The sequence below is a fragment of the Choloepus didactylus genome, chromosome 2 (genome assembly GCF_015220235.1).
Source record: "Choloepus didactylus isolate mChoDid1 chromosome 2, mChoDid1.pri, whole genome shotgun sequence".
Taxonomy (NCBI): domain Eukaryota; kingdom Metazoa; phylum Chordata; class Mammalia; order Pilosa; family Megalonychidae; genus Choloepus; species Choloepus didactylus.
Window position 1 is genome coordinate 93,445,495 of NC_051308.1, and position 25,006 is coordinate 93,470,500.

Below are 25,006 nucleotides of genomic sequence, written 5' to 3' on the forward strand. Positions count from 1 at the left end.
TCTTTTTCAAAATTGTTTTGGCTATTTGGGGCTGCTTACAGTTAAACATTTATGGCACACCAACAAAACCATCAAAACAAACTTCAAGACACTACCAATTGAAATAGACAGTATAATTGCCTAAATCTAAAATATATATTTATATATGGTTAGAGTAACAACCACAAAAGTTTTATGACTAATCAGATGTTGAATACAAAAAAGTATTTCACTGATACGTTTGTTTTCCCTTTGCTGTGCCTCATCAAATAAATTGTAGAAATACTTGAACATTTGAAGTATTTTATAAATCAACCTAAGTTTTTTCAATGGTATTGAACTTTTTTGAGAAAACAATCCTCCCAAATTGGGTTGTTTTTTGTTCAAAATCAGTTGAAAACCTTCATTTGAAACAATCAATAAGCAGAGGGCCAAAAATGAGTTTGGAATTCTATAGAATTGCAATTACTGAAAACAATGCTTACAAACTGGAAAATGTAACATTTCTGTCCAAAAGCAAGCAATGAACTGACAAATTTAATAATCAAATAGTTTATAAGATTTAGTTTTGAAATTCTGTAATCAGAGTTTGAAAATAATTTTTTGCAGAGACTCTTTTAACAGAGTCTCTATTTTTAAAATTAGATGAATTTATACTCACACCAGAATGAAATAAAATTTTGAAGTTGCTTATTTTTAAGCATTTAAATTAACAAACATTCAAAGCAATCATGCCAAAGAGAATTCATTTGATAGTTTTTTCTTGTAAAAATATTTACTAAAGAAAAGGATTCTGAATGAATATAAAAATATAGCACTTGTGGATGCATTTGGGCTGAGATAGTTGCACAAGTTAATATCAAGAAATTGGAATCACAAAATATCCTCTAAACCGTGTTAGAGTATCTTCTCAGTTAAAAGTAATATAATGTACAGAAGTGAGTTAAATTGAGGGTATCAACACTTTGAAATTTATTAATCATGAAATGAAAAACTTTGAGACAGGTGCAGACAATTTTATGAAAAAATAAATATAATATGGTCATATGGAAGACTTACATATTGCAGAAAAATGCCAGCATCACAGTGTTAGAAGCTGATATGGCTAAGAAACTGATGAAAGTATGTGAATATTTACCAAGAATATTTATTCTGTTTATACTGGTTTTTTAATATTCAGATTAATAATATAAAGAATTTCTAAAGTTTTGCTTATATATCTGGATATATGCTATTTTATTAGAAGGAAATTCACTTTTCAAAGTATTTCTGAATTGATACATTTATAGGTTTCTTAATAGACTAAAACCAATTTCTGTCAAGAAATAAATATTTAAAAATACATTATTTGGATTATTTCAATGATCTCTTTCACTCTCAAAACTGTCCTGTTTTTAAGAGCCCAATTATACGATTATCCCAGTGATCAGAGACCCTGACTCTTCTGTGTTTCTGTTACATCATATTTAACAGGTGATTCTTAACATCAAGATCAGCTCTTGTTCCAATATGGCTGCTGGAACTCCAGTCATCACATCCTTATTCTATGCAGGAAACAGGGAAAAGGTGGAAAGGCCCAAAGAGGCACATGCCTACATGTATCTTTAAGAAATTTCCCAGAATCCCCACCAAACAATTTCTGTTTACATTTCATTGGCCAATCAGCCCTTCAGAGGAGGCTAGTAAATATAGTTCTCTAACTGGGTTCACTGTCTCTTAGAATAAAAATGTAGTTCTATTCCTGTAAAATAAGGAAGGGGGATTCACACTGGCTAGAAAAATGGTAGTATCTGCCACTTGTTTTACCTTGTTTTGTTTATATTAAAGCCCCTCCTTGTTGAAGATGGAGTGAAGGGAGGAAGGCTTGAGCTTTCCCTTAATCAATGACTTTTTAAAAAAAATATTTTTTATTTAATTTTTAATTTCCTCAATCTTTCAAAATTAATTTCCATTCAAACTATTGTATCAGTCAAATACAATAAAAATGAATTACTAGAAAAACAAATTTGAAAAACCCAAAGACATAAAAATAAAGAATTTTTATTATTATATTCAACAGATATACATTACTTTTCAATAACTATAATTAGAACAAGCATAATATAGGAAAAGTAGAAAATAATTATAAAAATTGAGGACACTTATAGTTGAAAGTGTGTATAAGGTTATTAACAGAGAGAATTGCTATGACATAAAATTTTGTCATTTGCAGTTACAACTAGTCAATTATGAATACAATAGCTTTTCCTCTGATTAATGCCTTTATTCACACTTTGAACAAACACTATGTTTATCAATATTTAATGTTTTTAATATGACAAATGAGCTTGCTTTTTGCTTGTTGTTATCTAATCAGGGTTAGACTGACAACAGCATTATTCACATGAGATAATGTGTACCTAAATTATTTTTCTGGTTTTGTTTTTATAACACTAAGAGTAGAGAAACCAGAGCTTTCTTGACAGGAGTGGAAAAGAGATTTTAAAGTGATTTCAGCAAGCGCAGATAGTCAATTTATCTTTTATCCAAAATGAAGTAAGTGTTGGTGTATTTTAAAAATTCAGTACTTCCTCACTAGCCAGTTCTAACAATTGATCCTGAATTCTCTAACTAAATTTCAATTACCTTTCAAGAAAATTGATTCCAGATCCTTGAATTTCCTAAGAATGAATATTCTTTTGTTGGAAAATAAAATACAAAGTTCTATCAAATTCTAAGGTGCTAGGTGAATGCATTTTTGCAGATAAGCAATACCAATATCAATATTTACTTCGCTAATGATGTTGCAAAATTATGTAATATGTGCCACAGGAATCTGCAAAAAACATTTATCCAAACGTCTAACTTTTATTTTTGCCCTGTGAGGCTATATGTCATTGAAAACTATGTGATTTTTTTCCTTGCATGGAAATATTAAGATCATTAGAAATGCTCAACATATAAGATATAAGCAAGCCTGATTTTTAAATTCACATCTTTTAAAAGATGGAAACAAATTGTTCTTTTTTTATTAGAGAACTTGTAGGTTTATAGAAAAATCATGCATAAAATAGAGTTCCATATACCACCCTATTATTAATACCTTGCATTAGTGTGGTACATTTGTTACAACTGATGAAAAATGTTTAGTATAATATTAACTATAATCTATGGTTTACATTAGGGTTCACCATCTGTGACAAGTCTGATGGTTTTTTTAAAATTTTTATTCTAGTCACATATATACAACCTAAATTTCCCCCTTTGAACCACATTCAAATATATAATTAAGTGCTCTTAATTAGGTTCACAATTTTGTGCTGCCATCATCACCATCCATTACCAAAACTTTTCTTGCCAAAAACACTGAGTTAATTCCATAAGTTCAAATGGTCTCAATAGAATTTTTCCCCTCAATAACTATCACATATTAGCATCCAATAAAAGTTGTTTATGATTTGCTTCCACATTATCATAATAATGAAGACGATAATCTCAAACCTAACCCATTAGTCTCTAAGTAACTCACAATTTTTACCATGTTACTAAGCACACTATTTAGTTCAGATGACACTATTTTCATTGCAAAATTTTTCTCCATGAAGGAACTAGTGCATTGGTTTACTTTCTGGTGCAAGTTCCATAATCTTAAAAATACTCAAAATGCTTTTTCTGTCATTGCAGCTGTGCCATCAGAACATTCTTCTACACACACACACACACACACACACACACACACACACACACACACAAAACAAATTCCAAGCTACATTTTTGGACAATGTAACTCTTCATAGTTTTGTAGAATTCAGAGCTAGTTGTGATTGTTGGCAGTGAAGTTGGAAAGAAAAAAATCTTTCCTTCATATCGTCATGTTTAAATTGAACATATACTAAAAGAATTGATGTGTTAGCAAAATTTGTGCACTCATCAAAATGCAGTGAAAAACTCTTTGCTAGCTTTATTGTTCTGAGTTGGTCTTCCAGATCATTAATAGGTTCCTGGACATGTCCAGCTATGGTGTCATTGGAAAGTTGTACTTGAGTTCCTTTCTTGGTTGCAGATTCATACCAAATTTTTGAGCAACTATCTTCAACGCAGTCTTTCACTAATGTCTTGGCAATTCTACATGTTCTTTTATTGCTGTTGTTGTTTTTGTTTGTTTGTTTTAGCAACATGCAGTGTTACTTTATATGAAACCTTCAAAGGACTAGTACTATAGGTGAAATAATGAAAAGCTCTGTCAGCTTTTTAACTTAATATTCTTTCTTCAAAATTTTTGTTTGATTTTTAATTTAGTTCTTCATGTTTTATATGATAATGATGATTAATCCTTGATAGTTTCTTTGCTTTATCAACCAGTGCATCTCTGCAAAAACACACTTCACTCTCAATTATGGCTATAAAACCAAACCCAGCATAAGAGGGATCATATTTCTAAATCAGATAAATACAAACTGTATGGATCTTCTCTTTTTGGAACCACTTCCATTGTCACCATTTGCTTTTTTACCACTGTCACGTTCAGAAAAGGTGTGCCATTTCCTGGAAAAAAAAAACCTCCAGTGAAACTTTTTACAAATGCAAGTTAAGAATTTGAAATAAATAAGGCAAACTTCTACTATCCTAATTTGACTAATAAAGTTAAATTACAAATTGAAACACCAGCTTGATTAAAGTTTAAACTGTGTACTTTTCACGTGTAGATGACAAGTTAACTTAAAAATATCACATGTTATAATGCAATCCCTCTGCACATGCAGGGCTGGCTTTATGGCTGTGTGCCCTGTGCACCTCTACAGGGTTCTGTCTTAGAAGGGCCCCATGCTTGGTTTAATTCTCTGTTGCTGCAATCTTGAAATTCTTAATAATGTTTTAACAAGGAGTCCACAATTATTTCACATAATCCAAAAATTATGCAGCCAGTCCCATCTGGTGTGAATAACATAACTCAAAACCCATGCAATTCACTGCCCAAGTCTGAGCACACTCAGCTCACTTTGTACCCTTTTCAATGAGATCAGTCCCTTGACCACCTGCTTGGAAGTCATGGCAAGATCAAGTTGTTGAACAAGTTTCTAAATTCGCACTCTCCATTTCTGGGCTTACTACAACACAATCGAAACAAATAGTTGTGGACTGGCCAACAGAAACACTTGGAGAAGCACTTTCCTAGACATATATCGACTGATCAACAAGATGAAGGAATTATTGAATTCATTTGTTCGGGCTCCTGAAATAACTAGAGGGAGGAAGTCTTCTGTTTGTGGGTGCTTCTGCTGTGTTTGCCAGAATTTGGCCAATGCAGCCATAAACTTTTTTTTTTTTTTTTTTTTTTTTAAATTAGAATAGAACTTTATTTATGGCATCAAGATTTTTAGAAATTATTTATACTTATGCAATAAACTTTGATACATTCATTTTGATATATATTTACCATATTAAAAGAATTTAATAAACAATGTCAAATGGCTTATAATCAAAATGAATTGTGTTTAACTTGATATTTATACGGAATAATTTCAGCAACAAAAATAAAAACCTAAAACAAACACTATGTAAATGTGAGTTAGGATGAAATGTATTTGTAATACAATTTATGTCTGTTTAAACTTTTTGGTTAAAAGAAGATGTGGCTAAAACCATATGCTTATACTTTCTAAAGAGTGTGCTGTACTTGCTGGATGAAAATAACTACTGACTGTCCAGAAGTAGAATGCATTTTGAGGGCAGTGTTGTTTGATCCAGGTTCCTTATGGTTCATGAGCTCACACCTCAGAGAAGAAGGGGTGTTGGTTTGTGATGGTTTCATTCACATCATGTTCTATATGAATCATGGTATCATCCAAATGCGTATCAGTCCGAAGAAAAGAAAACTTTACATCTTCTCAAAGCTCTGATGTCTGCTATGATATTTCACAGAACTGATATTTAAACAATGATGTGGTAGAATTCAGTTTGTTTTAACATTCACCTCTACAAATGAGGGCATTTTCCATGCATTGGCCCATTTGAATATTACTTTGCTGATGTGAAGAAAATGGATCCTGATGGTAAGATCCTTATATAGATACATATATACACATATGCACACATACATACATATACATATCTACATACACATTCAGTATCAGATGTGTTCATATTCCCTTGTCTATTGGAAGTCATTTGATTTTTCAAGGAAGAGATTCTTCTTTGGGAGTCTATTTGGTGTGCATACCTCATTTCACAAGATCTGACGGTCAGCACAAAACATCTTCTGATTGTATTAATACTTTATAGTTTACAAAGCACTTTCTGATACCTCGTCTCTCTGGAACATACAACAATCTTGCATGACAAGGGGGTGGATATGAATAATTTCACTTGACAAATGAAGAAACAAGAGACCAGAGAGCTTAAGTAAGTTGCTTCTGTTTACATGGTTGGTAAGTGACCAAATGAGGATGACACCTGAAGGTGGTCTTGCCTGAAGTCTGGTTACTACAGGTGAAGACACAAGGCAGTGCACGTGGATCTGTGAATTCCTTTCCCTAAACCAGGCTGAGGATGTAGGGTTTGGAAAGTGGTTTTGCTACTCTTTCACAAATGAGGTCTCTACCAGGCACTGACAGGTACCCATCAAGCTTAAACCAATAGCCAGAAGTAGCTCTCAGAGAACATATATATATATATATTTAAGAAGATTCATAACATTTATACATAATATATTTATTCATAAATCTCCAAGATACCATATTGAGTAAGAAATAGGCTTAATTTTCTTAAGCACATTCTCTATCCATTCTACATAAGTATGAAAACCAGGAATAAATACAGTCTTGGCACAATTTATCTTTGCAGGTGCACTGGCACCTATAACACTTTCCCCTTTGGCCTTATTCTGTTCACTCCCACTTCTGATTGCTTACAAATTCATGTACACATTTTAAGTTTCTTGAGGACTTGGAGTAAGCTAGATTCCTTTGACGTTGGCCACTCTTTGCCCCAGAGCCCAGCTCAGTGCTAGGCACATAGCAGGCACTGTTTACTTCAATTTGGTTAAAGTAGGATTCTATCTGTAGCAATATGTTTAAACAGTTTTGGTTTTGTTATAGACCATATCATCATTTTCATAGTAAACAATTTTTAGAAAGCATAGGAAATATGATAATACATTCAATACAAATTATGCTTTATAACTACTCTTTGGTTGTTTATAACAAATTATTTGGTTTTTTGACTAAAGAGAAGTACTAAAAATATAAAAATGCAACTACAGAAATTACCTTAATCTGTAAACATAATAAACCCTGTAAACATATATTCACTACATAATTGTGCCAGTATAAAGAATGACTAGTAAAGACAAGTACTAACCATTTAGCTTAATTCTTCAAGGCATACTTGGAAATACTGCTTTGTGGAGCTTTAGTTTGATGTTTGAAGGAATTCTTCTAACTATACTAAAACATGAAAAAGTGATGTCTATGCCAATGAACCATAAGGATATACAGGCAAGAGGAAGGCTTTAATACTTTTCACTCATTGCAAATTTGAACTTGCTTCACATGTTGTATGAACCACCTAAAACCACATAGTAACAAAAGGCTAATATTCTTAAAATGAAGTAAACATTTTCTGCAAGTGAGTCAGTTGACTAAAAATATAGGCAACAGACTTTCTGGGCAGTAAGGTGCATTAGGCAGGACCACATAATAATAAATAGCTGCAAGCAGCACTACATTTACCGTAGTTTACTCAAAATTAATGTATTTTTTCCCCCAAATTTCAGTTTTCCTTCTTAAAAAGCATCTAACTTTTCACACATAACACTTCTCACAAATACTTCACAGTTATAATTTCAGTAGTTTAAGAAAGAACTGCCTGGCAGACACTGTAAAAGAGGTAAGTGTTGAGAACAAAACTTGCTATTTCAGGCACACAGGACTTACATCCTATAGTATGAACTCTAAAGATAGAATGAAACAACCATGTAAATGCAACGCAAAAGTGATTGAAATAATGGTAAAGTTGTCATATGACTCCTTCTAATGCTTTTATATGATTTTCTAAAATATCTGGGAAGAGTCAATGGCCAAGTTTTAATAGTTCCTGGGAAAATTTTAAGTCAAGATTTTTGTTTATAAAATTGTGGCAATAAAACACTACAGATTATTCATTGTAATCTAATCAACCCCGTCAAAACCCTGAGTGTTTTCAATTGCCATCTGAAGTTTATCCCATAATTCTTCAAATGATTCATACGGTGGCAAGTCCAAGCGATTAAAGCAGGTATGAGCTCTTGGCAGCTTTTCTGGGGTACCCCACTGTTCAACCGTAAAAGACTGTGGTCCATTCGAACCATATAGTTCAGCAAATCCATTCATAGGCACCCGGGATGTGCCAGTGACAAACTGAAGTAATCTTATTCTTTTTTCTGAATCCATCATTAAAACAGCCTTCCAAAACCACTGTATGACTTGATGATTTACATTATAGCCATTTTTATACTTTGTGTGTTCTTTCCAGTCGTTCACATCCACATCTCCCAATCCACACATAAGAAGCTCTTTAAAAGCAGCCATTTGCTTCTGGACTCGGTTTACAAAGCGCCATTGTATTACAAGATAAATATATTCCTTTTTGTTCTTGTTGGTAACAACTATTTCTGATCCACCATTTTTCAATTCATGTTGATGTGTCTGTCCAAAAAGTTCTTCATCTATGATAAACCTGAGGTCCAATTCTGTTGGATCATTTTCAAGAATCCATCTCAGTGAATTGTAATATTCACCATCCACTGATTCCATATCATGAAGTGTTATTGGTTTGTGTAGCATCATCTTGTAAAACGGGCGGATGAAAAAACCATCCAACAGTTTGCCATGATAAACTGCCATTCCAGCTACCCGGCCTATAAACTTGAAGTAAGAGAGGTGATCTTCATTACACAATCCAGAATTTGGATTTATCTGTAGGGTGTAATTATCCGTAGCAGAATATTCAAACAATCCATAATAAGGGTTAAACATTTCCTTTGAGATTAGGAAGAACCATTCTCTGGCAACTCCTCCGTAATCTAATCCCTTTTCACCATCAAACTCAATCCACAGTCTAGCCTTGAGGAAATCTGCTCTCTTGACAGCCATAATTCTTCTGTAAGAATCCTCAAGAACAGTTGCACGGCGAAGTTTCATTTCAAATTTGTTTGGAATGTCATTCTGCTTCTTCATCTTTCTTCGGAAGAACTCATACTTTCGTTTGTAATCCCTGGAGTAGGGCACAGCTGGTCCAGTTATTGCTACATTCTGCAAGCGAGGATCTTCCCATTGTGTTCTTTTTATATTGTGATTTATGTAGAAGATTCTTCCATCTGTGTGAGTCCTCTCTTCCCATCCTGGAGGTAGAGGTCCTAGATCATTAGAAGAATCAAGTGATGTCTTTCCTCTCAGATGAGCTGGAATTTTCAATCTTGGATCTTCCCAGGTGGTAGTTTTGGTGTTGTGGTCAATAAAGAAAGGCCTCCCGTTGGGTGCATGCCGGACCTCCCAGCCTTTCGGGAGGAATCCTTGCTCAATTTCAGATGGCTGGGTCATCTGCTGTGCTGAATCACTCGCAGAGCTCTGTGGTTGAGGGCCCATGGAAGAACTGTGGCTTGATGGCAGCTGACTGGTCTCCATTGTGGCCTGAACAGTGGGCTTTGTCCAGGTAGTAGTTCTGGAATTGTGATCTACATAATACGATCTTCCTCTTTCATCTTGCTTCTCTTCCCAACCTGGTGGTAATCCAGATGAAGTAGGCAAAAGCACAGGAAGTGTAGGCTGTTCCTCAAAAGTATAGGCTTGTAAGCTGCCTCTTCTGCTGGAATGATTTGAGCTGGATGCTGGCTGGCTGGTTGCTGAATTTCCACAAGTCGTGAGTCTGGCGTTCAATTCTTCTGCAAGATGTGTCGGAACATCCAAGTTAGCTGATGGTGGAGGTGACGGGAAGGCCTGACTGCTATACATGGTGGTTTCATCTTCTCTTATAATTTCCCAGTTCTCGGAAGACTCTCGGTTGTCAACACTTTCTGTTTCCTCGGATATCTGCCGCCTGGTAGTGAAGGCACGCTGTGCTTGCAGTTGAATGTCACCATTCTCAACATCTGTTAGGCTGTCCTGAGGGGTTGGTCTTTTCCACTGTGTTCTTCTAGATTCGTGGTTTACATAATAGGTCCTTCCAAGGATATCCTGCCTCTCCTCCCATCCTGGAGGTAGAGGAGAAGGTTCCTGTTGCTGTTGCAAATGGCAAGCAGCATCTGGTTGGTCCAAAACAACCCAGCCAGGCTCTAATTCCTCAGCCTGTTCTGTGTTATCTTCTTCAGAGCCACTGGTTTTAGGTAAATAAGTCATTTTTAATCTCAGATAACCTTTAACTCTTGATCTGTTACTTCTTGGGTGAAGAACAAAATCCTTAAATGTATATGGTCTCTCCATTCTTGGATTTTCTGTCGGTAATGGATAAAGAGGAACATCCACTTGACCTAGGAAATCATCTCTTGTCTGCTTTAAGTCTACAGTGGATCACATAGGAGAGGGAGAAGGTCAATTTCCTGGGAAGTAAAGCAGCCATAAACTTTTAACAATAATTGTTCAGTCAAGGAAGGAGTGTGATGCTCTCAATTTAAAGTGGGATAAGGCAAGGGAAAAATAAAAAAATAGGAGCCAAATTTTATATTGCCTTGGACCCAGACTCACTTGTACAGGAATCTGCATGCTGTCTTTCTGTACTTTCTTTTCTCCAGAAAAACAGAGCTAGACAAAAATGCCTTACCGAGGTTCCACAGCTTTTAATGAAGACGTGAAGTTTGAATAAATTACTCTGATCTGAGAAAAAGTGTCACTGTCGCTGAACATGAACAAATATAAATTAAGACTAGGACTAGTTAAGGCTTCAAAGTTATGGCAGTGAACTCTCGCCAACGCTGACATCTCCTAGGAAAGGAAATAGAAACCTTATCACCTGAGGCACTTAAACTTTAACCGGCAGAAAGCACAAGGAGCACTTTTGTTGCTCAAAGCCATGGAGTTTACATGGCCCAGAGGAGCATGAAGAAGTTAAGTGGCTTGTCAGAGGCCATAAACTAATCAGCTGCAGAACTGGGACGATAGCTAAGCTCCAGCCTCCAAGTCCAGGCCCTGCTCCTTCACGATACAACTCTGCCTTTCAGATCAGTAACTTAGAATTCCAGTTACGAATTGTGGGTTTAAATGTATTTTTATTCCTGCCTCCTCCCTTGAATTGTATGAAACAAAAGAGAAAAACCCTCCATTTTCTTATAATAAAGAAAGAACCACAACCCTAAACCACTATCCTAAACCCCAAATTCTGTGTAATTTGGACCAAAATGAGGGATGATGTTGAAAATTGAAGCATATCTACTTGGCCCTTGCTTTGGAAAAGAGATTCTTCTAAAATGGAAAAGAGATTCTTGCACTTTATTGTGCATGAAGATACCTAGGGGGCATTTTTAGGGCACAGACTGTTGCGTTTCTCCCCCAGTGTTTCTGATTCAGTAGATGAGGCTTGAGCATCTACCCCAAACAAGTTCCTATAGAATGCTGATGCTGTCATTTTAGGGACCAAAACTTAGGAACCTGAAAGCTTTATATAGTCTTTTAATTACAGCAAGGTTTTTAGGGGTTGATGTTGGCCCTTGGGAAAAGCAAGGATCATCTCTTTAGGATCCCAGTTAAACACCGCAGAATACAGAGAAAAAGCAGCTACTGTCTACACCCTGGTCTCCTGGCTGAAAGTGGCTGCCAGAGGTTAAAGAAAAAAGAAAGAGGGGAAATAGAAACCACAAGAGTGCAACACAGGCTACGATATAAGGAATTTTCCTGTGAACTGCAAATACATACAGGCTGCAGCTCCCATTTCACCACCCTCTTCCCCACTTTTCTCTAACAGAGTGTTGACCCATTAAAAATAACAGATATTCAGAAAGAAGCCATCATGAGAACTATGCGTTGGTGAAGCAAAGGATTTTTTAAAAAAGGAAGAAAGGAACATAAGCAAAAAGCAGGTGAAAAACATACACCATATGTAATTAACTATCCTTATGTACATAGTGATCCCTTGAAAGTTAAAGAAAAAAAATACAAATAGGAGAAACAGAATTCAAAGAGGAGAAGATAATCTATCAAAAGTAGGCTGGCAAAGAGCTCCAAAAAGAAATAAAAGAGAAAAATGAAATGCAGAAATTTAAGTCACGTTGGACTGAAAAAATCTGAAAACTTGGGGAAGTCTTGAGGGACTCTCACTAAATAAAATGGAAAAACATGAAGATAGGAAAGCTTTTATAGAGGAGAAAAACAGAAAAGATAAATGAATAAATACAAAGTTTTAGACCTAGTATAAAAGGACATTTTTAGGAATGAGTTTTGCCCCAGAAAGCAGAGCCTGAGACAAAGTCTAGTGTGCAGGTAGTTATTTGGGGAAGTGATCTCAGGCAACAGTAGAGGGGGACTGGGAGGAGTGAAAGAGAGAAGGAGGAGGGTCAGCATGGGTGTTTCCAAAGTCAGGCACTGCTGTGGGACCCTCTGAGCCGCTGGGCAGGATGTGTGCTCAAGGTGGAAGTAGGTGGCATTTATCCACAGCCTTCTGTCCCCAACTTGGCCAAGGGCACCTCCATGGGGGTAAGTCCCCAACCACTTCTAGTCTTGCACATGTACAGGCGCCTACAGGGTCCCCTCATGTGTCCCACATCCCCACATTAAAGAAGCCCCTGGGCAGAAAAGGATGGATTTGGGTCTTGTTTGAGGCAAGATGCTTCCAGGTCACATATTACCAAGTTGGCTGTTGCAGAAAAAATTGGAGTAAAAGTTGTCCTGAGGGAATGTAAGTTAGGGAGCATAAACTGTGTCCCAAGAAAAAGTGACAAAAGGTCTTAAAATTGAAAAAATCTTAGTAAAGCACTGAACTCGAAGAAGAAAGAAAGTCAAAACATCCAGGCCATAAGCAAAACAGACACGCAAGTCATTCATAAAGAGGAAAGATCAAGCTGATGTCAGACTTGACCATCCAGCAGACAAGGCTAGAAGATACAGGAGCAGTATCTACAAAACCATCAGGCAATGAAAGTGAACCCAGAGTTTCACAGGTAGGCAAAACATTCTTTAGGTACAAATACAAGAGATTGCAAGAACTCAGCAAAGATAATTCCCATTAGCACAACTTAAAAAAATCCTTCTCGAAAAAAATGTAGCCAACCAAGATCTCAGAAATGGAGAAGCTAAGGTACAGGGATTGACAGTAATTAGTGAATTGATTTACTTGCAGAACTAGAATTAAACAACTATGAAGCTGAAGTCAAAGAAAAGGAAGTAAATGGTATAAATTTTGACATTGTGAAAATAACATAATTAGCAAAAATCTTGGATGAATTATTTTTCTCACCCCTCATAGAAGGGAATCATTAGATAGTCTGATGTTAAATAATATAATTTTCTCAATGTAGTACTCCAACTTAATGAATATCAGAATCTTATGCTTCACTTTTAAAGATATGTTGAAGCACTGATAACAACTCATTGTGGAGAAATAATAATCTGAAGTTCATAATTGTTCAGTTTTACCTCAATTTCTTCTGCTTCTGGTATATTCATATAAAAGTAAATTTAGCAGCATATTTCATGTTATATGAAAAAAGGCCTGATATTGTTCCTTCTTAAGACTAACGCCCTGGCCAGTTTGGCACCATTTTCCTCTCTGAGCAGAAAGTGCTGCTAACCCCACACTCCAACTACCACTCTCCTCTTGTAAGGATTCTACTTCCTCACCGACTTTTATTTAAGCTCTGTCTGTGGTTGTGAGGGCTTTGGAGAGGATTTGCTGCTCACTAAATAGTTTATGACTTGCTTTGAACCACTTGTTCCTGTTATTTTTGAAAATTTTTCAGCAGTAGTTCGGAGGGAAAGCAAAGAACTCACAAAGCCATTTATAAAGAAGACAGAAGTATGTGTTTTGATCTTGTGCTTGTTTCAAGTTTTCCTCAGAATTTGTGGCAGCAAATGAAGCTAAGACACTTTCCAAAGGAGAATAGGAATTTGAGATATTAGCGACAGAAGAAGGGAAAAGGAGAAAACTACTGTCTATACAAGGTGTTATGAAATCCAGACAAAAAGGGGAGGTTGATAGACACTGGCAGGAGAACACAGAAACTCAGCAAGGAGAATAGGTCACTTAGATATTCACTGTTGTCCACCGTGTGTCCTCGTTCCCATTGGCACATGATGGCAGAGAGTGTTTGGCAAACAGTCCTCTCAACACCCTTCAGCAGCCTCTGCTAATCCTCGTACTAAGAGAGCTTCTTAATGAATTCAGCTCTAGTCGAGGACGACTGTGGAAGTATTTTTGTGCATTGTTTTTGAGTACAGATTGTTGAGTAAAAGTATTTTGAAGCAGGAAATGATTTCTATTAATATGTATGTCTGTGTATAAATCATTGTATATAACTCTCTCTACATATCTATCTTTATCTATATCTATAGTTCCCTTCTATAAACTACCTGAGATGATGACAAAGAAGGAAAAATGTCAAACATTGATTGGTTGAAGCACGCTGGGCTGAAATAATACCCAGAGAGAAACAAGGATTCAGAGAATCCCTATATTCATTCACAAATACACATATATGTATTAAGATAATATTAATTCTAAACCATCAGTCAAACTTCTCTGGATATACCCTTTTGTTTAATTCTAGCTTTTAGAACAATGATAATGCTTCACACATCCCAAAATAAATAAATAATTAAATCAGCTGGGAGGTGAGGAAAACCGAAAATGTAATACAAATTAAACAAATGCCTAACTGTATAACAAGTGAATAACCAAACCACAATGAAAGGTTTGGGAAAGAAAAAAACTAACCTAAGTAACTTTAGAAAACAGTGTTTAACTATATGCCACAAGAAAATAAGACAAAACAGTGTGCACAAATATTGTACTGATGTTAATAAACTTGTTTTGCACAAGGATATTGGTTAGCATTTTGAAACTACATTATGTGTTTTCTAGGATTGAACAAACAAGGAAATATATCCTGGATAATGAGAGTCAGATTTCTCACTGTAAAAGAAATGAATTACAAATAAGGAAAGGGGAAATCTAAATAAGGGACCCTGTGGTTTTGGATTTGAATTGGAGGTATCAGTATTAATTGATGGTCCTTAACAGATGATGGCTGGCTGGCAGGCTGGCTGGATAGATAGATAGATAGATAGATAGATAGATAGATAGACAGACAGAGATACCAAAGTTCCTATAAAATGAGGATTCTAGACAGAACTATAACCAAGGATCTATACCTAAAACAGAATGTTCTAATCTACCTCAGTAATTTCTTGCTACTGAAGTCATAGACAGAGGAGATGCAAAACAGCGTACAAATATGTGTCATTCCTTAGCCAAGTAAAACCTTCAGGTCATTCCAGGTTCACTTGTGAAGCTATGCACACTTCCCAAGAGGAGAGGGAATATTTTATCTTAAATACATAATTTAGGTCTTAAACCTGAAAACATGACCTCTGGATTTCCCTTTCACAAGCTAACACTATTTTCAAAGACAGTATGTTTCATATTCCCCAGAGGAAGATGCAAAGCTCACTACAAATATGAGTTAGAGCACCAATGGGAAATGGGGTATGAAAGACCATTTTCTACAGCAGGTTCTTATTTTAAAGCAATGCGTCTATTTTAGAAAGATAGTGACCCAAAGAATAATCCTTAAATGTAGTAAATACATGCAAGGTAAAGGCATATACAGACAGAGATTGTTTAGAGCAGAGAACTAAAGTATTAGGATGAAAAATCTTGGGAAAGGTCGCATTCATTGTAATAGCTGTGTAGCACAGGTTTCCTAGGGACTGGATTCAAGTTTATACAATTTAGAGATAATCCAATATATTCCATATATCAGTAATATGTATTAAGCACTTAATGTAAACGCAACACTACTATTTTTGAATCCAAACTTAAGAAAGAGAACCATTTAGTAATATTATCTTCATAAAAGAGTGGGTGCACTGTTCATTTTGATGAGCTCCCCACTTCCTTTCAAGGTTGGTGTCTCATTTAGAATGCTTTCGGTTGTAGTCAGGAGAAGATGCAACTATAAATGGTTTAATTACTTAGCAATATTTAGTCTCAATGACAAGAAATCCCTAGGTAGCATTAAGAACCAGATGTCTTCCATCTTTCCCCTCTGCCTTCTTTAGCTTGTTGACACTCCTCGTAGACTCATCATGGGTGCCGTAGATTAGGGTGAGGTGTCTGATCAGATCATTTGTCTAGTTTGTAATGAGGTTGTTTATTTTCTTTTTGTTGCATTTTAAAAGTTATTGTATATTTTGGATACAAGTCCTTTGTTAGATATGTGTTTTTGCTAATACTTCCTTCCAGTCTGTAGCTAATCTTTTCATTCTCTTAACAGAATCCTTTGCAAAGCTTAAGTTTTTCCTAAATTTTAATGAAGTTTCTAAGATCAAGTTTTCTTTCATGAATCATGCTTAGTGCAATCTAAGAAATGATTGCCAAATCTAAGGTCACCTAGGTTTTCTCCTATGTTATCTTCCAAAAGTCTTAAAGTTTTTCATTTTACATGTATGTCTATGATATATTTTGAATCAGTTTTTATGAAGGATGTCTGGATTCTTTTTGTTGTTGCAAGTGGATGTCCAGTTATTCCAGCACCATTTGTTGAAATGATCACCCTTTGCCACTGAATTGCTTTTTTTCCTTTGTCAAAGATCAGTTGATATATTTATATAGGTCTATTTCTGGGCTCTCTATTCTGCTCCATTGATCCATTGTCTATTATTTTGCCAATACTCTCTTGATCACTGTAGCTTTATAGTAAGTCTTATCATCAGATAGTGTAAGTCCTCTGACTTTGTGCTTCTTCAATATTGTGTTGGCTATTCTGGGTATTTTGCTTTTCCATATAAACTTTAGAATAAGTTTTTGCTATCCACAAAATAACCTGCTGGAATTTTGTTTGGTATTGTGTTGAAACTATAGAGTCAAGTGGAGAAGAATTGATATCTTAATAATACTGGGTCCTATCCATGTATATCAAATATCTCTCCATTTATTTATATCTTTTCAAATTTCCTTTCATCAGTTTTGTAGTTTTCCTCATGTGAACCTTGTACAAATTTTGCTAGATTTATGCCCAAGCATTCTCTTTTTCTCTCTCTCTCAGTGCTAATATAAGTGGTGTTCTGATTTTAAATTCAAATTCCAACTTTTCATTGCTGGTTTATAAGAAAGCAATTGACTCTTGTATATTAACTTTGTATCCTGCAACCTTGCTGTAATTGCTTATCAGATTCAGGAGATTTTTGTTAATGCTTTAGGATTTTCTACACACATAATTACATCGTCTGTAAACAAAGACAGTTTTATTTCTTCTTTCCCAGTCTGTGTACCTTTTTTGTCTTAGCGCATTAACTAGGACTTCTGGTATGGAATAGAAGTGGTGAGAAGGGATATCCTTGTCTTATTTCTGTTCTTAGGGAGAAAGCATCTAGTTTCTCACCATTGAGTACAATGTAGGGTATAGTTTTCTACAGATGTTCTTTGTCAAGTCAAGGAAGTTCCCCACTATTCCTTGTTTACTGAGAGTTTTTATCACGAATTGACGATGAATTTTTGCCAAATTATTTCGTACATCTAGTGATATGATTAAATGATTTTTCTTCTTAAGCCTGTGGATGTGATGAATTACATTGATTGGTTTTTGAATGTTGAACCAGCCTTGCATATCTGGAATAAATCTCATTTGGTCATAGTATCTTAGTTTCCTGGCAGCTAAAACAAATACCATACAATGGGTTGGCTTAAACAATGGGAATTTATTGGCTCAGTTTTGAGGGTAGGAGAAGTACAAAATCGAGGCATCAGCAAGGTTATGCTTTCTCCCTTAGTACAATGGCATCTGGAGCTGGCTGCCGGTGATCCTTGGTTTGTGACTTTTCCGCTACATGGCAATGCACATCGTATCATGTTCTCCTTTCTCTTCCAAGTTCCATTGACTTCCAGCTTCTGCTTGCATCTTATGGCTTCTCACTTTCTGTCTCCCACCTTCATTCTGTTTCGGCACACCCTAATTAATAACATCTTCAAGGGTCCTATTTAAAAATGGGTTCCTACCCACAGGACTATGGGTTGGGACCTGAACATGCCTTTTGTGAGGGACATGGTTCAATCCCAACACATAGTATGTAATTCTTCATATACATTGTTGGTTTCAACTTGCTAATATTTGGTTGAGGTTTTTTCATCTATGTTAATGAGAGATACTGATTTGTAATTTTATTTCCTAGTAATGCCTGTCTGATTTTGGTATTAGAATAATGCTGGCCTTATAAAATAAGTTAGGAAGTGTTCACTCTGCTTCTATTCTCTGAAATTGGTATAATTTCTTCTTTAAATATTTTTTAGAATTCACCTATGAAATGCTCTTGGTCCAGTGCTTTCTGTTTGGGAAGGTTATTAATGGCTGATTTAATTTCTTTGATAGATACAGGCCTATTCAGACTATCTAATTCCCTTGTGTGTGTTTTGATAGATTGTATCCTTCAAGGAATTTAGAGAATACATTCTTTCATTCATGAATCACTTAATAAGTGCTTACAGTGTATCATGACACAATCTCTGGCCATAAAGAACCACATCCTCGAGGGAGCTGAACAGTGTTAAAATGGAGCTAAGTATTTAGAGCAGTGGTAGCACAGAGGAAGGGCTCTTGATGAAGCCTTGGTGAGTCAGGAAAGGTGTTTCAGAGAAAATGACATGTGACCTGAGAAGAGGGAGGAAAAAGGAGTAGGAGTTAGCCAGGGAAAGAGCAATTCAGGCGAAGGAAAGAGCTGGTGGATAAAGAGAAAGGGTCAGGGGAGAGAAGTAATTCAGGGATCCATAAGAAGTCCTGTCTAACTGCACCTGAAAAGGTAGTATTACTGTGAGGGAATGGTAAGGGACAAGGCCAGAGAAGTAAGTAGCACAGGTCAGGCAATGGGAAGCATTTTAAGCCAAATTAGGGAGTTAAAAATTTATCCTGAATATCACATGAGGTAAGACATTTAAGGGTTTTAAGCAGTAAATATGATTATCCTTACTTTTTAGGAAGATGACTCTGACTGTGTAGCACAAAATACTTGTCTCACAATATCCTTTCTCAGGTCTTCGTTAAAAATGAAAATCCAAAGTTTTAGCTACACCCATGGCCACTTTAGATAAAGCTCACATTTCCCAGCCTCTGTGATAGATAAGTGTGGCAATATGACTAAGTAGTGTCTAATAAGATGTAAGCAGAATGAGTATGTTAAACTTCTAAGAAAAGGGAGCTCTTCTTTATCCTTTCCCCATCTTGCTGGTTGAAACACTGATAGACCAACTGTTTTTGATCATGTGTAGAAAAAAATCACATTCTAAACATGGCTTTAGATAGAAGGAAACTGGTTCCCTGCCAAGGAACTCCAGTTCTAAATATGGGCTCACTTAACTTTAGCTTTCTTTTACATGAGAGAGAAATAATTTTTTTTCTTGTTTATTTTGAGTTTTTTTTTTTTTTTTACTTATAGTTAGCTTTAATAGGTATAGATACATTTTGGAAATTGAATTGGACAGCAAAAACATCGGGACCCCAGATAGAAAAATGGACAAACCCAAGACATTTTGGGGAGTAAGAACTGACAGAGGCTGGTAATTGACGGGATGTGGAGGATACCAGAGAAGGGTGATGACACTATTGACATTTTGGACTGGATAATTCTCTGTCGGGAGGGTGGGAGCTGTCCTGTGCATTTCGTAGGATGTTTAGTAGCATTCTTAGCCTCTACTCACTAGATGCTAGTACCAAACCCCTTCCAACTGTAACAATCAAAAATAACTCCAGACATTGTCAAATGTCCCCTGGGGTCAAAATTGCCCTCAGAAGAGAATCACCGGTCCAAAAGAAATTTCAGCTTTCTTGTAAGTGAGGCATTTGGTCACAGGAATTGTCTCAGGAATGGGCAAATGACACGTAATTCACACTAAGAAAATTTTAAAGGAAGTTTTCTTGGAGTTTCTGGAAAAAGTTCCTATGCTCTCAAAAGAGAGCCACAAAAAGGATGGCATTTCCTCTTCTAAATATCACTCTGTGTTGACATGAAACCTAGACCTATTGCAGCTATCTTCCATCCATCTTATTCACATAAGAGTACAGACCTGGAACCACTGGATTGAACCATGTCTCTTCAGTGGTGTTCAATTCTATGAGCCAATACACCTTTTATAGTTTAAGCCAGTCTGAGTTAGGTTTTCTGTTGTTTACAGCCAGAAACTTCTAACCTATATAGTGACTTTGGCAAGATCAGTTCCAGAGGAGTCATGGGGCAGAAGCAAGACTGGGATGGCTGAGAACTAGATGGCCATGAGGAAGAGGAGAAAATGGAGTGATAAAAACTCTTTAGAAAAGTTTAGCTGAGAAAGAAGAACACAGAGATAGCAGTGGATGGGGATGGAGTTTGACAGTGGTTTGTTTATTTAGATATGTGAAGGAATTGAGCATGTTAAAATGCTAATGGGAAAGGGGCAGTTAGAAAAAGAAAAGGTTGCAAATAGAGCAATGAGGGAAAATTTTCAGTAGAGCAAAATGCTTGAGGAAAGAAGATGGAAAAGGGGATGAGATCCAGTATAGGGGGAGTGGCTTATTCTAGGTAGAAGGAAGAACCTCTTTTGCAACATCAGGGATGGAAGAAAGGATGCAGATAGGCATATAGGTGGGAAAGCAAGCTGTTATAAAAGTTATTTTCTTAGAATTCCAACATTTTCTTGAAATATCAGGGAGAGAGGAGGAAATGATGTGGATGAAATGCATGGAGAAATCCTTGAAAACTCCAAGGAGCAGAGATACAAGGTTGCTGTGTTTAACACATATTGGGATAGTAATTGGCTGAGTAGGATCACACCTGGTGGGCAAAATGAGATCCTTCTCATTCTTCACATCATAGAAGATGCCCAAGAAACATGTTAAAAGTGAGATGTGTGAGAGTGGGATCAAGCCTGTGCTACATGTAATGAAAAGTTGCAGAGGTCAAAATGCTGGTTTTCTTTTCCTGGAGAAATTATTTTCTCTGTTCTAGACCCTTCTGTTGAGATGGAGTACAGAGCCGTGAGAGTCACTATGGCTATTGGTTACAGAGCAAATGTGAGAAACGGCTGTTCAAAGTCCATTCGAACACTACTTTCCTCTCAAAACTCTTGTCTGGACTTTAATAATCTAATGTTTGGAAATCGTTAAGTAGCCGCCTTGACTTGTTTAACTTGATGGCCACAGACATTTCATCGAGCTGACATAGGATTTATGTCTCAATAACACAATAACATCTAGTGAGCGCTGTGGTTTCAGAACAATTTACGCCTGACCTGCAACTGGAGAATGATTTATGCCCGAGTGAGGGGCAGAATTATGAGAGACTTGGTAAGACACTGTGTATCCTGTTGCTGGACTACTTTCCACTGGGGTTGGAGGGGAGATGGCAATGTTTGCTCTCTGGAATATTTCCTTGATAGTTTTTCATTAGAAAAAAATTAGAAGTCTGAACTAGCTCCTTTTTCTCTCCAAAGTGTTTCCAATCACTCTGGTTTCCATTAGTGATTCCTATAAACTCCAAATTTGTTTTGGGCAGTACAAGAATGAGAGCAGTCACAGGAACTCAACACCAGGCAACACTCTTCAGTTTTTCACATGGCTAATTTGGCCTTACTGAAGGGGCCATGTAATGGCCACACTTTGTACATTTAGGTGTAGATTGTCTTTGTGAGAAGGTCACTGGATGCTCTTCTCCTGTCTGTTCCGATATCCACAACAAACCAGCTAGTGAGTCACGAGGACCCTAGGGGAGTCACAGTCAACACTGGAGGACCCTCTAGAGATACAGATGGGGAGGTGGAAGTCCCTAGTGGTTCAGTGTGGGATCTGGCATCAGAATGTCTGAATCTGCATCCCGGCTGCACCATTCACTAGCTCTGAATGCCTGTGCCTGCTTCTTAATCTGCTTGGGCCTCATTTCCTCACCTATAAATTGGGGTTGATAGTACCCAACTTGAAGTTTTTTCTGAGAAAATTTGACTTTGGATGTATACAAAGTGCTGGTAGTGGGATAATGAAAAGGGAATAAAGAAGTAGAGACAAGAAGTGAGTGAGCTCGTTGTTGAGCATGGAAACAGCTTGGAGTAGCAGAAAGAGAACTGGACTTACAATTATAAGTCCTGGGTTTAAATTCCAGCTCTGCTACTGGCTAACTATAGAAACGATAACAGGTATGTCACGGGGCTGTTATGAAAAATACATAAGATATCATTTGTGAAAACACCCAATACTTGGCATATGTGTTCCTTTTATTCTTTCTTTACAAGTAAGAAGAAAAAGTGGATGAACTCAAATATTGATTACCAAAGTGTTAGGTCATAAAGATGGTGTCAGTTTTGCAGGAGAAGGTAATCCTTTCACAAAATTGTGAAGCAGGCATCAGTTTTCTCTGACCTCCTTCCACTTTTTCTCATAACATGCTTTCCTTCAGCCAAGCACACCTATTTCCTGTCTGCAAACAGATTTGTCTTTTCAAATTGTTGTCACAGGTAAAAATCAGTCTCTAGTTAAATTGTTAACCAATTATGGCTAAAAGGTTATGAAAAACAGAGGATCTAGAACTTTAACACAAAACTCCAAGGGGAAGCAAAAAGCCTTAAAGACTCACAGGGCACTATAATGATAATGATGAAATTTTAGAAAGACTTACTAGATGCAGGACTTTTCTAACCTCCCCATCTTTTTCATAATATAATCAAGCCAGAAAGCTTAAGGGCTCTAAGTTTTCCAGCTTTTCCATTTTTTGCCCAAACCAATTATCACCAATCTGCTCTGCTCTCATGTGGCTTCATCAATTCTGATCCATTTACCAAAAGACTCTGTCCTTTCCCACATTCGTCATTAAGTCGTTTCTGAGAGTTCATGTACTGGACTGAGAGGATGAGTGCATGTTTTCATAGCTCTTTTTTCTCCTTTCCCCTTTGTCACATCTTATTAGTATGGAAATAAATTCCAAAATTAATCTAAATTTCTCATACTACAAAGCTTCAAGAGTTTCAGTGCTCTCTATTTCTAGTTTAGGAGAAATTTGCACAAGCTCTTGAACTTAAATTCATTCAAGAATTTGTTTTTTAAGCAACAAGCAAATGGGAAGTAAATGCTCACATGGTTTTAAATTTTTTTTCCAAAGTATTTCATTTTCCTTGGAAAATGCATAAAATTATAATTGATTTACCTCAAGCAAAATTTTTGAAGGTGAGAAAAAATGGCTAATAGATACTGAGTTACAATATTTCTTCAATTCATGTCTGCAAGTAATTAGTTTTTGACCCACCACATACTCCCCCACATTGCTATATGTTGTCCAGGACACAGGTTAGACCTGGCTTCTGCTGAGAGTTTATTATAAAACCTTCTGCTTACGTAGGATATGAGTTTTACCAGATTGTATTCAACTTGCCTGCTTAGGTTGTCTATCTCCCTACACGAGACAGTGTGACCTACTCCAATACTCCAAGGCAGGGAGGTGACTTAGTTATCTTTGTGAATCAGATGTCTTCTATCCTCTGCTGACACCTCAAATCAATCTGATGCAGATTTCGACACTGCTTAATATTCCCCAAAGGAAAAGAAATCCCCAGGAGAAAAAGCATTATAGAACAATTGAAATTTTCCTGAAGTTTTTGCAGGAAAATCATAAACCTCATAGTAAATCCCTTAAAGTTCTTCATTAGATATGGTTTTCTCAAAAATTCCTCCATCCCCACCAGACAGTCAATGTAATTCTCAGATCTGGGGCAGCTGTTTTAGTTCAGCAAGTGGGGTATGGGCCCTAAAATCCAGCCCCGGCCTCCCTCTCCAAGCTGGGAGCCCAAGTGTCAGGTGAAGCCATTCAAAGAAACCAGCTCCTTTTTCTTTGGCCATAAGTACTGTCCACTTTGCAAATCATGTGCCCCTAAGGACTAAATCTCATCTGAAGGGGAGCCTTTTCTTACTTCCCACAAAAGCTCTGATGCGCTAGAGGCTGACGGATCTTCTCCGTCCTCAGAACTTTATTTCCCACCCTTCACGGTGTTCACCCCTTTCAAACCCCCCATGCACACCTCCACTCCCACCCTGTAGCCAAGGCATGGGGATATGACCAGTGAGAACATTTTTTTTTTTATTTGATTCCCTAGAGCCCTAACAGGACCTTGCACATAGCACGTTCTTGGTACATGTGTGTTGAACTGAATCTCCTTTGGAATAAATTTTTTAGAAGTGGGAAATAATTATAAAACAATATTAGGCCAATACCAAAAAAAAAAAAATTAGATACATTAAATGCAAAGCAGTGTCATTATAGAAAGTAGTAAAATTTTTAAGTGTCCCTATATTATGCCAGTAGGAAATAAAAGGTCTTGACAAAATTTGCTACAGCATCAATATACTTCTTACTAAAGTCCACTTTTGTTATATGAATAATTTATCTTCTTTCCCTAGCAAACCCTGTAAGAATAGTTGTTATAAATCTTTTTAAAACTGTTAATAAAATTTAATTCATAGCACTAAGAAGATGGAGAAAGTTTGTTCTCCATCAGCAAAAAGTTTGAATTATAAAATAACTTCAGAGAAATACATTTTTTTAAAACTTCTAATTAATCAATAACTTCAAACTAAGACAACAAAGTTTTGCCAAGAGGAGGAACTTCAGCGATCTGTTTTAGTGAATGCATGAAAGTTTGTAATTAAAATATGAATTGCTGTGCCACAAATAGGTATTTCCAAATTTGGAAATTTCTCTCCCATAGGTAGATTAAACATTTCTCTTTGTACTTTTATTGAGAAGAGTTGCATTGATTTAATAAACTGCTTATAAACAATTTAAGAGGAAATTTCATGTTTACTTCTGTGAAAATTATCATTTTTTTAAAATACTGAAGCATCATGTAATCAGTTAATTCTACT

At 36.3% G+C, this 25,006-nt stretch overlaps 1 protein-coding gene across 1 annotated transcript; it reads right to left on the reverse strand.

Moving 5' to 3' along the window:
* Positions 1-7,389: 7,389 nt before the first annotated feature.
* LOC119516645 (E3 ubiquitin-protein ligase NEDD4-like) lies at positions 7,390-10,475 on the reverse strand. Its single transcript, XM_037813034.1, has one exon. The coding sequence runs from the start codon at positions 10,413-10,415 to the stop codon at positions 8,127-8,129; it is 2,289 nt and encodes a 762-aa protein (XP_037668962.1). The 5' UTR covers positions 10,416-10,475; the 3' UTR covers positions 7,390-8,126.
* Positions 10,476-25,006: the final 14,531 nt, after the last annotated feature.

Coding starts and splice junctions, on each gene's coding strand:
- LOC119516645 (XM_037813034.1), bottom strand. CDS start 10,415: ATGGAGAGACCATATACATTTAAGGATTTTGTTCTTCACCCAAGAAGT.